Raw genomic sequence first — 12,654 nt, 5'->3', positions numbered from 1 at the left:
TCTGCTCCATCCCGGGGTGGAGGGAGCTCCAAATTCAATGCTCCTTAGTGATAACAGAACTGGGAAAAGGTGGCAGGTCTGTCCAGTGTCCCCTCTCCACCCTGTGTCACACTGTCCTTATCCTGGCTCTGGCTGTATTTTTCTTTTTTTGTAACATTAGCCAATATCTCCAAGTGTCTGACTTATATCTTTGTTTATTGTTTCTCTCCCAGACCTATGTGCTCCATGAGGTCAGCAGTGACATCTGGTCCATTCTCCTCGGGATTCCTGCTTCACACTGGGCTGGTACACGGCAGGCTCCCGTTTGCTGAATGACTGAGTGACGGAAAATCCAAATGACAGCCAGTGAGAGGGACTCTTCCTTAGAACCACACCGACTACACCTACTGCCGCCCCCAAGGGTGCCCCTGCAGCCCCCTTCCAAGCCCCGTTGGACACAGGCAAGTGCTCCTTCATTGTGACGACCCTCCAAGCCCTGGAGCTGACAAGTGCCACCTGAAAAGAAATCTGTAGACTGACCAACAACAGAGTGAACACACACCTTGAGGCTAACCATGTCTTAATCAACAGCCCAGGTGGTTCAGTCCTTTCTTAATATTTGTCTTTCCTAATCAGAGAGTTATGAATGATCAATTACGCTTAGTGGTTAATTGCCCTTCATAAAGACAGCTTTTGTATTTTTAAATTAGGCAGTTAATATATTGTAACTAATAGCATCACCTTGTGCATCACAGACAGATCTTCATTGATTGGCACCGGGAATGTGTGATTCGCACCCAAATTAATGGAGCAGTTGAGCGAAGAAGTGCAGGGGTGTCCGGGGACTAATTATTGCTAATGAATTATGATGTGACCTTCTCAGAACAGTGAACAATCGGTGTGACAGTGAGATGACAGTGCCTCACATCTGCTATTCAGAACACGACTTCAGATGCCGATGACAAATGTGTAAATAACACAACTCACTTCGGGACACTTCAGTCACGGGTCTCCTTTGAAATAACCACCTAAGTTCATAAGACATGTATTTAAAATCAAAGTACTCGTTTTAGGATCAAATCAGCCCTTGAAAAACATCTAGCGCAAAATGTGTGGGGAGTCCCTCCCTGTGGCTCTGTTCATCCATACCCCCCCCACTGACGGCACCCCCTTTCTGACCATTTGGGACGAGTCCCAGGTCCCCTCTGTTTCTCGTAGTCACTGAAAATTATAAAAGCATGGTTTATTAGCGGAGTAAAGCATGACTACAACATTACATTAAGTCCTGCCTCGGGACTCAGTGTCTGTGACTTGATTTGGTCCAGAACCACATGCTTTCTTCCCTACACATGTCCCCGGGCCAGTGCCCGGCGCACAGTCAGCACAGAGCACGAGCTGCCTGAGTACTGAGCCCAGAGACCAGCACCACTGTCCCCATTCTAGAGATGCCAAAACGGAGGCTCTGAGGGGCAGAGACCGATAAAGTCGCACAGCTGGTAAGCAGTAGAGCCCGCAGGCTGTAAACCGGCCTGGGGGGCGGGCGGGGGGCAGCTACGCGCTGGTGTGTGCAGACCTGCATGTTTCTAGTAAAGGGAGTACTGTGCCCCCGGCAAGACCCAGGTCCAGGTGCGTGCAGGGCACACGTGAGTGTGTATGGGGGAGAGAGTGCGAGGTGAGTGGTCAGCACTGAAGGGAAGGCCCTGAACGGCCACTGCTGTGCACCGAGCTGCATTACACACACACACACACACACACACATACCTGCCTGGCAGATCCCTGTGTTAAAGCCCTGAGGAGGCAAGGAGCGCTAAGTGAGGTCGTCAGGGTGGGGGTGTGAGAGGACAGGGATTACTGTCCTTAGAAGACCACCAGCAGGGGCGCCCGGGTGGTTCAGCCAATTAAGCCTCTGCCTTTGGCTCAGATCAAGATCTCAGGGTCCTAGGATCAAGCCCATCCGGCTCCCTGCTCAGCTGCTCCGCGGGAAGTCTGCTTCTCTCCTCTTCTCCCAAGAATGCCTGGCACACGGGTCCTCCCACAGGACCCTGACATCCCACGGTGGGGTGCAGGCCAGATCGTCCCTCTGAGCCCCTGGCCACCACTTCAGCCCGCTGCCCCCTTCCCAGGAGTCTCACGAGAGTGGGATTTGCCCCCACGTCCTGTAGCCACGCCGGATCTTTGAACTGACCTTTACCTCATCCCGGCAGGACAGGACAAACCCACCTGGTGCAATTACTGTGCGTCACACGAACTGGTCCCCTGCAAATCACCTCGGACCTCACACAGCTGCTGGCTGTCGGCATCTGCCAGGGGCGCTCACCCGAAAATAATGGAAACCCTCTCATTATGGCTCCGTAGCAGGTAGAGCGCTAAGGCGATTACTGGACATCCTGACCGACCTTGGCACAGCTCCACAGCCTGCTGCCCTCTCCGGCTCGCCAGAGGGGCTGGGAGGGGAGGCCACCAGGGGGCAAGAAGGCTGCCCCAGACAAGGCCCTCCCAACTGGGCCCATCCTCCCTCCTCACTCCATTCCCCATCCCCCCACCCCCCCACCAGCTCTTGGGAAGCTGTCACCTTCGTATGCCCTACGGAGGGCTCAAGTCACCCAGAGTCTGCTGACCCTCCTCTACAGCCCAATCTTTGTCATCTTTCAAGGACTGGTTCGTGTTTCCCCTCCTCCAGGAAGCCCCCCAGGGCCCCCATCCCCAGTCTGCTCAGGCAGAGCCCATCTTCAGCTCTGCTTTCACAGCCCTTGGAGGGTAGCAATGCTTTTCGATGGGAATTCCCTAACTAATCTGAATTCCAGATCTGATGGGCCCACGCATCATAAAGGAACAACATTGCCCTTGCATCCAGAGAACCTCAGGAATAAACCCCATGCTCCAAGCTAATCCTGCCCGTGGGCAGTATCGCCTCCCTACTGTGTCTAATTCTTCAGTGCAAGGTCTAGAGAATACCAGAGGAGAAAGCCTAAGGGAGCCAAATGCGTCCCGACAGGTGAACGGGAGACTGAGCCTACGCATACGGTGCTGGAGTGAGTCACTCCTTCACGCAGGCTATGGACCAGATGGAACAGCCATGCCCGAAGACGCTCTACTGCCAGGCTGCAGGCCAGGGGGCCCAGTGGGGACAAGGAGGCACTTCGAAGTCTGATGACTATGGACTGTGGACGGAGGCACTTCGAAGTCTGATGACTGTGGATGACTGTGGCTCTGCCACCTAACAGCTGTGGGACCTTTAGCGAGCTCTCCCTTCTCTCTGTGCCTCAGTCTCCTCATCTGTAAAATGGGGACGACCACAGCACCTGTCCTGTCTCATACTGTGAGGCTTCAGCGAGACCCGCAATGTGCCTGCATGGGCCTGGCACCCTGTGAGGGTTCACTCCATGCCAGCCGAGAACATCGACCAGGACACAGGAGAAACACAGCGGGAGGAGAGGGGAAGTGAGGGGTGAGGAGGGGGAGTCTCCCCATTCCTGTCTCAGCCTGCTCTGCCCCTGGTGCCACAACTCACGATGGTCCCCGGCGGAGCAGGGGTCCCTATGACTACTATAAGGGGAAAAGCAGCAGATCAATGAAAGGACATTCATGACACCTCAGGGGGCTGTCGTGAACCGGAATGCGGGTGGCAGTGCCTGGCCAAGGCCCTCAGCGAGATCAGTGTCAGCCGGACGCGACCCCGGACGTGACCCTCAGCCGGGGTATGGCTATGCCAGCCGCTGTCTCTCCTGGAAAGCCGCAGAGCTTGAAAACAACTCTGAGAGAGGACATAGCAGATATTAAATTGATAAGAACAGATAATACACTTGATCTTAGCCAAAAGGCCAAGAATTAAGAAGTGAATCCTGCAAAGTACTTATTTGCTCTAAGAACCCCATTTAAAAAAAAAAAAATAAAGGGTCAAACAGGATCCCGCGAGCGGAGCAGGAACAGTCTGCAGTGAGTCCCGCGTTTCCTGCACCGTCCCTGGCGCATACCAACAGGCGCCCTGTTGACTCAGGGAGGGACCCAGCCCAGGTCCCCGCAGCCCGGTGACAGGCATCAGCTGGGGTCAGGGAGCCGCCCTGTGGCTGGAGCAGCAGCAGAAGGGATTTTGCCCCCATGAGAACAGGGTCTGGCTCCCCAGCTGGGGTCCTGCACTTGCAACTTGCCAAGCATCTAAAGTCTAGATACAAGTCTAAAGGTCAGACTCCTGGGGTCCCGGAGTCCTGGCCATGATATGGGGTAATCCCAGTGCCTGGTCTTCTGCTCTCTCCAGGACTGGGCATGCCATGAGCCGTCCCGCATGCTGGTGTCACCATCAGACCAGGAACTCCAAGGGGCACCAGTAACAGCTTCTGCCAGTAGGTCGAGCTGGGCCCGCCACACCTCCCCCTTCCCTCCAGATCCAGCAGGGCTTTCTGCTCGGCTGACAGCCAGCCGCTCCCCCACTCAGGGTCCCTCCCCATTCTCCATCTGACATTCTGTGGGCAGCAATGCACATCACTGTGTCATCAGAGCCCAGGCCAGAAACAGAGTCCAAAGTATGGACAGAAAGAAGAGAAGGAACAAGGGACAAGGTGACGCACATGGACGGGCCCTGGCTGGGCCTCTCAGTCGGGCCAGCTGGCCAGTGACCTCAGGGAATAGGGACGAGGGCAGATAGACACTGGGCAGGCTCCAAAGCCAGGACCCTTAAGAAACACGAGGCACCTCCTCCAGGTGCCTGTGACTGCCTCACCACCCAGCATGTTCTCTCTTACCTGCCTGAGTCTCAGAGCTCAGAGCAAAGGGGAATGCTGAGTCCACAGACATCAGTGTGCTATTTATTAATAAACACAACTTAAAATCAAGTGCAGGGAATCTAGAAACCAGAGGAGAGGTTCAACAGGATTCCACCAAGGGCTCACTTCACAGCGGGAGACTGGGGTGCAGAGGGATGCAAGGTACCCCAGGGCGTGTGTTGAGGCGCTGTGGGTTCTTCGGACCACTCTCCAACCCTGAAGAGCCAGTCACCAGCCATCACAGGCTGGTCTGGGCCAGGAGCAGCAGGGGACAGAGGCCAGGCACACCCAGAGCGAGGTGACAGGAGGGGGCAGCCTGACTCAGAAAGCGACGAGCCTACCGCACCTCCACCACCTCTGACTGTGTGGCTGAGGCTTCTGACCTGACTCTCCGATCTCAGTTTGCAAATCTGTAAAACGGGACACTAGCAGCAGGACAGTGTGATGTACAAATGTGATCCCCACAAACCGTATCAGAAGCACCTAGCATGCTGCAAAGACTCAGAAAATGCCAGTGCAGACTACCAACCACAAAATTTATGTGTCTGACAAGCCTGGGCTGGGGACATCTGGGCCTTGGAGGCAGGCAGTCTCACAGGAAGCCGCATGCCCCAGGAACTGGGGCCAGGAGGTGGGGAGCCCAGATAGCACCACTAAGAAAAGAGGGCAACATTCAATCCAGAGAAGGGAGGCTGGGGCAAACATCCTGGGGCACCCGGGACAAAGGGAACCCCAACAACAGCCACTACAGCTCCCAGGGACTGGCTGCCAGGGCCTCCCCCAGCTGCCCAGGGCACCACCCACAGGCTCCCAGTGACTTCTCAAGACAATCTGGGAGACAGGTCTCTGTCCGCATTTATAGATGAGGACCTAGGCTTCAGAGGGTCTGCGTGCCTCACCCAGGTCCAGAGCACAGAAGAGAACCCTCTATTACGAACCGGCCTCATGAAAACGTATAAAAATGTGAGAAATACAACCTGGGCACAGCTAAGTGATTTTGGGTGGAATCAGCACCAAGTTCAACAACAGAAAGACTTTTTGTATTTGCAAAAGAACCACTCCTTCCCCATCATCTGACCGTTCAAGCCACAAAAGGCTCCTTTAGCTCCTAGAGGTAGCACAAGTAAAATGGTGGTTTCAGAGAAAATATCCTACTTAACTTACCCCCCAGTGATGCACACGGGAAACTGAGGCACAAAACGGCTATGAAACCTGCCCAAGATTCCATCACAATCACAGGACAGAGTTGGGATTCAATACCCAGGCCCTCACCTACAAAAGCCGACACCGGCGTTCTTTTTTAGGTGACAGGTAGGAAGTGGCACCCACTCTCCCTCTCAGTGAGGCATCCTCAAGCCAGGCTCTCTGAGTCTCTGGTTCCTTCTCTACACATCCCGTCGGCCCCACGGTCACGGGAAATTGCCCTTCACACCTCTACAGGCAGGGCTGAGGCTGGGTTTGCCAATATGGCTTCTCCGTACATCCTTGGGGTGCTAGGGGCAACACGGGCAGGGGCGGCGGTATTCACGACTCCTTTTGTAGGCCTCCTGAGTAACCCAAGCCACAAGGCCCTCCTAATCTGAGGGGCTTCCTACCAGAGGCAGCAATGTTGGGGTAAACCATGAACTCTCTTCCAGAACCACCAGCCCGGTTGCCCTTGATTTCCGTACGGTGACCCTGCCCACCTGTGCTGAGATGGGAACCCAAGAAACAGCCCTTGTCCCATGCGGCCTCACGCCCCATCCAGCATGTCTCGGTTTCCCTCCGTGTGGGTCAGGTGCATGACTCTACTGCTCTCCCTCCGAACTGTGCGGATTGTCGGGCCTCCTTCATCTTTCTGGACAAAAATGCTATTTCCTACACATTATTCTAGAACATGTTTTACTGACCACATACAACATTGATGTGACATAAATTGGGGCACCTGGGTGGCTCAGTGGGTTAAGCTACTGCCTTCGGCTCGGTCATGATCCCAGGGTCCTGGGATCAAGCCCCAAATCAGGCTCTCTGCTCAGCAGGGAGCCTGCTTCCCCCTCTCTCTGCCTGCCTCTCTGCCTACTTGTGATCTCTCTCTATCAAATAAATAAATAAAATCTTTTAAAAAAACATTTATGTGACATAAACTAATGTCAACATCAAACAGCGGCAGAATCATGGTCTGGGTGAACCGCAATCTATTTCCTCCTCTTGTCCTGCTAGACGTGCCCCTTGTTTCCCAGCCACGCCCACAGAGGCATGAACAGAGGAACTGTGGTGCTGTCGGGGCGCCTGGCTGGCTCAGTGGGTTAAGTGTCTGACTTGGGCTCAGGTCACGGTCCCAGGGTTGTGGGTTCGAGCCCCACACCAGGTGTGCTGCTCAGTGGGGAACTTGCTTCTCCCTCTCCTCCCTCTGCTGCTCCCCCTGCTTGTCCTCTCTCTCACACATAAATAAATAAAATCTTTAAAAAATAAACTGGGGCCCCTGGGTGGGGCCTCAGTCAATTAAGCCTTGGCCTTCTGCTCAGGTCAGATACCGGGTTGTGGGATGGAGCCCTGCTCAGCAGGGAGCCTGCTTCCCTCCTCCCGGCCACTCCCTTCCTTTGCTTGCTCTCGCTCTCCTGCTTGCCTTCTGTGTCAAATAAATAAGTAAAATCTTTGAAATAAATAAATAAAATAAAATAAACTGTTGGGCTGTCCACTGGCCCTGACTTGAATATCGTTATTCATCAAAATACTTTGATCATTTTCACTGACTGGCTTCATCATCAATTATAGATTTGAAGAGAGAAAACATACATTTGTCAAACACTGTTCTCTTATTTATTTTTTTAATGGGGGGGGGGGCAGTTCCTACCGCGGATTTCTTTGGGAAATAAATGCTCTGAGGCTACGGAAGATTGGGAAGTTCTGGCCCGGGATCTGCAGGGACTCAGCCCCCAGTGACAGCCAGCACCAGGGCAGAGGAGGTAGGGGTGTGGGGCAGGGGGCGAGGAGGATGCCATGTCAGGAAAAGGAGGCACTGGGCCTTCCAGTCCTCTGTGATTTGGGGGGAATGGAGAGGAAGGGGTGTGGTTGTTCCCACCCCCTCACCCGGTGGGGAATGCGTGGGTCAGGCCTGGTGACAGAAGGGTCCGGACTCTACTCCGCACCTTCATGCCCTAGTCAGGACTGTTTACAAGGAGGAGCCCGCCCCCGCCCACCCGAAATGGCAGCAGGTACGCGGCAGGGTGATCTTGTCAAAACACACCTTGTCCCAGGTCGGGGCTGAGTGAGGCAAGCTCCTGCTGGCCTTGACAAGCTCAAACAAGCAGCCTCCTCCCTCCAATATCCCCAAAGGGCCTCCTCTGGCAGGTGAGGGGACGAGGCCCCGAAGGTAAGGCCCCCAGTCCCTCGCAGCTCTTAGTATCGCCACTCCTGCGCCCAGATGCTCAGCCCTGGCGGCCCAGCATTGAGGAGGGGAGGGTCAGAGGGGTTGGTCCTGAGGTCTGCAGGCTGGCGACTTCGGACAAGGTGCCCCTGGCCCTATCCGTTGCCATCAAAACCTGCTGGGAGGGGCCTCGGAGTCAAGAAGGTCCCAGGGCTTCCGGGACACCTTGGGGCTTGAGAGGCCCCACCTGGAAGGATGGGTTGTGGGTCTGGCGGCCCTGGGTGGGAATTGCTTTATGAAGCGGCCCTGGGCTCAGGCCTGCTCCCTTCCGCCGGCCACAAAAGGGCTGGGCCGAGCAGCTGTGCTTTAGTGGCCGGAGACAGGATGCAGTAAATGCCCACCTGCCTTTCACATGCAGATGCCTCCGGGGCTCTCCTTTGTGCCGGCCAGCCCCCAGGCCAGCCCCCGCAGCCCCCGCTGGGCCCGGCCCTGCCTCTGAATGGCTCCCCCGGGAGAGCCCAAATGCCCAAGAATGGGCTCCAATAAAGGGCCCGTTGGGGGCACCCCGGGCTGGTTACAGATGTCCCATTACCACGCCCGCCCACAAATCCTAGTGCAGTAAGAGCCCCTGGCAGCACTGCCCCCAGCAGCTCCAGGAAGGAGCCGGCGTGGCCTCCGGGGACACTCCTGGCGCCGATGACATCTACAAACCCCAGCGCAACCGCAAGAGACCCGCGAGGCTACGCTTCCCCCACCCCAGCTCCCCAGCTTCCTGCCGGCTGGGTCTCCCCCCATCAGATATGGGTCTTCCCAAGGCCCTTTACACTGATTCTCCCAACTGTCCCTCTGCCTCCTTCCCAGCCGCGGGTCCTGTCAGTTTAGAAGTGCTCGGTAAACACTTGCCGGCTGGAAGTGAATGAAGGAGCAAACGCCTGTACCAAGAGGCAGCATGGTGCTGAGTGGGACACGGAGGCCTTGGAGTCACAGGAACCCAGGGGTTAACCTGGCCCAGCCAGCTTTTCCACTTCGGCCAGTTGCTGAATCTCTGGGCCTCCGTCCCTTTGAAAAGGGGCCCGAAATCCCTACTTGGGGGTGGGCTGGGAAAGCAGCTATGTAGTCAAACACCCAGCTGGGACCCGACAGGCCCCCCTAAATCGCTGGTGACCACTATGACTGTTGTCCACATGGTTCTGGAAAGCAGGGCTTATCCTCTGCATGTGCTCCATGTCCCCAAAACAGTGGGAACCTCTTAAAAAACCTGGGGACAAACATGTCACTGCAAAAAGTCTAGGAAGAAGAGTAGTCAGTCGTCCTCCTTGGGTTCCTCAAATGATGGTGCTGCTGGGAACCTGTGCTGGGGGGCTGCTGGGGGCTGAGCGGTCCCCCACAACCTCGTCTCCTCCCCATCATGCCTGGCCCTCTGCAGCTGCTCTCACCCCAGGGACTTCCATTGGGCTCCTCGGGACATCAAAGTGAGCCTCTCAAAGTGAGCCTTGCATATCAAGGAGGCCACCCAGTGCAGGTTGTAAAGAAACCCCTCTCCATGGCTACACACACTATAGAAAGCAGCCAAACACACAGGGCACAGCGTCCTTCACCTTGACAAGCAGGCCTGTTCCGTAAAAGGTTCCTCGGAGAGTCCACGCTTGGCTCAGGCGCTACAAAACAGGGTCATGCGGCATGTGTGAAACATTCCCATGGAAAACTCCAAAAGAAGGGGGAACCTTCCAGCACCACACTCACTACCACTGAGCGTCTGGGCCCTGGGCTTTGTGCCTGCCCACGGCCACCCACAAGGGAGGCTTGGGTGTGATCAGTGGGCTCCTGGAGGCCAAGCAGAAGAGCTCAAGAGGGGAGGATGTCCAGAGACCCAGAGCACACTGGGGTGCGCTCGGTGGGCGCTTGGCCACAAAGAGGCTCGTGAGTGAAAACCCTACCCAGGAGTCTTTGCAACTGGCAGTTACGGGATTAGGTGGGAAGGAGGGGACAAGGGGCCACCACGCTCACTTGAGAAGGCCCTAGCAGACCAGGAGGAGGCATGGGGACTTGGTCTTGTGGCCTGGGAGCCCCTGAGGTTTCAGAGAGACGAGGCCATTAGCTCTCCAGGACCCTGGGCAGCACGATGATAAAATCTCCCAGGATAAGGAGCGCTATGTCCCCCCACCGAAAATAATCCCACATGCTCTGGAGAAGGCAATCCCCCTCTCAGTCACAAAACTGGTTCTGATGTATTTTAAGATTGACGTCACACAGCTGTTCGACTCCTAGGGTACAGCTGCTACCAGAGACAGCCCAGCTACTTAAATCAGCCTGAATTAAAGTAAATCAGAACAAAACCCTCCTGGGAATGAGTGGGAAGGTGCCAGTGCAGAACCCACGGAGGTCAACAGGCCGGGACCCCTCCTTACTGTCACGCCCTGCGATTGGCACACGCATTTGCTGGACACGGACAGGTCTGTGTCGGCGGGGGCTGCGTTACTCGGGACGGGTTGCCTTCTCAACACCCGTTGCTTCTCAACAAAGCAAAAAAAGGCACCTTGGCACAGTTTCGATTTGCACTTCTCTTATCTAAGTAAGGCTGAACATCTTTCCGATGCTTAGGGCTCATTTGCTTTTTCTTCCTTGTGAACTAACTGTTTATATCTTTTGTGCATTTTTTATTAGGCTGTCGATTTTTTTTCTCTGTTGATTTCTAGATTTGGGGGCATAATTATAAAGGTCCTCTACTCCAAGATTTCAAAGGAAATCTCTGTCTTTGTTTGGTACTTATACAGCTTCACCTTTCACATTTCAAGTTCTTTAAAACATACTTCAGATCACACGACACTCCTGCCTAGAATCTTCAGTGACTCCCCACTGCACTCAGAATAAAATCCAGGCACCTCTCCGCGGCAGGTTCCTGCTCTAGCCATGCTCCCTCTCTTTGGTTCCCTGAACATGAATGTGCCAAGCTCTCTTCTGCTGCTAGGCCTTTGCAGCTGCTGTTCCCTCTAGCCGAATGCACTTCCTCCGTGCCTCGTCCAGACGGCCCTTTATACCCTCTGGTTGGGTCCAATGCCCTCTCTGTCCAACCTCCCCTCTGTCCCTTTTTCAGCCAATCTTACGTTTACTTGTCTGCATCCAAGTTTACTGTCCATTTCCCTCACAGACATGAGCCCCATGAAGACTTGTCTGCCTCATTCATGGCCCTGAAACTGTGGCCTCGTGCTTCCCCACACTAGGTACACATAACCCCAAAATACAGCCAATGCCCTCTGCTGCACTCCCATAATGTTCTTGGCTTCATAAGATGCCAATGCATATATGTACTGATATGATCTAATCCTAGTTGGCAATAAAAATGAATGAACTAACAACAAAAAAAGATGCCAATGCACAATGTTCTTGCTTATGACAGAGTTCATCTGAAGCCTTAGGGTAAATAGGAACTAAGGCAGAGGGTAGAACTTAAACCTGGACTTCAGGAAATGAGGCTCCCGGGGCCCGCAGGAGTCTCCTAGGACTGGGCGTCCTTCCCATGTTCTCCTTGCGGTTATGCCTCCCCTTTCTGAGTTCCTGGTCTCTCAAACACCTCCAACTTTGCTACACAGGACAGTTTGGCTCCTGTACAGACCAGTGGGGTGGGCTCCCTGAGAAGGACCAAGAGGCTCACTTAATTGCCAGCTACAGGTAGGTAAACTGAATGCTAGTGAGATCAGGCCACTAACCCGGGGTCCTCCCACCAGTGAGTCTAGGAAGCCAAGTCCGGAGCAATTAGCCCTTCCTGGCTGCCCACTGAAATCATGGCAGCACTGGCCTGGCCTGCCAATGGCAATTACAAAGCGGAGAGTCCAATGGTGCCAACCGTGGTCCTTGCGTGGTCTTCTGTGCACGAGATTTGGTGGGCAAGACGCCCTTCTCCTCCCCTCCCCCCCCAACAAATGATGTCAGCACATCTTAAAGTTTTCTGGTAACTACATTAGCAAAAGTAAAAAACAGGTGGAATCTAATATATCTTATTTAACGTAATCAAATTATTATCACTTCAACATGTTATCCCTATAAAGCAAGGTCTTTCCGTATTTGTCACTAAGTCTTGGAAATCCGTGTGGACGGTGCCCTTACAGCGCATTGCAAGTCTGCCCAGCCCTACCCCAAGCGCTCAGCCGCCACAGGAAGTCAGGGGCTGCCGGGTCAGGCAGGGAAGTTGAGGGTCGGGGCGGCGGGGGTCCAGCCAGGATGGGGGGGGTGGTCCCAGCGCGAGGGGCGGAGCCAGAGCTGCAGCCCCGCCCCCGGCAGCGGCCAGAAACCGCCGGTGGGACCCGGCTGAGCGCGGAGCCTCGCGCCCACCGCGGCCGGCGGGACGCACTCACCTCGCTACCGCCTCCACGGAGCCAGGGATCGGCATGCCGCCGTCCTCACTGCCATCGTACAGCACGCCCGAGATGTCGAGCAGCACCCCGCGCACGCCCGCCAGCCGCTCGCCCCACGAGGCCATCGCGCTCTGCCGGGCACCTCAGTCTCCGCGCGTCCCAGCCTCCGGCGGGGAACTGCGGCCGGGCTCGCCGCGCAGGGGCGCCTGGGAAGTGT

General features: G+C 55.2%; 1 protein-coding gene across 1 annotated transcript in view; it reads right to left on the bottom strand.

Annotated features, from left to right (window-relative positions):
- LHPP (phospholysine phosphohistidine inorganic pyrophosphate phosphatase) overlaps window positions 1-12,654 on the bottom strand; it is a 112,730-nt gene extending 100,076 nt beyond the window's left edge. The window contains exon 1 of the mRNA XM_082721233.1: window positions 12,438-12,654. Coding sequence (XP_082577359.1) covers window positions 12,438-12,562 — 125 coding nt within the window. The 5' untranslated portion in view covers window positions 12,563-12,654. The remainder of the gene's footprint in view (window positions 1-12,437) is intronic.

This window comes from Mustela nivalis (assembly GCF_964662115.1).
Source record: "Mustela nivalis genome assembly, chromosome: 2".
In the NCBI taxonomy this organism is placed as follows: domain Eukaryota; kingdom Metazoa; phylum Chordata; class Mammalia; order Carnivora; family Mustelidae; genus Mustela; species Mustela nivalis.
The sequence above is the reverse complement of the archived record's forward strand: the minus strand, read 5'-3'. Positions and strand labels throughout refer to the sequence as shown.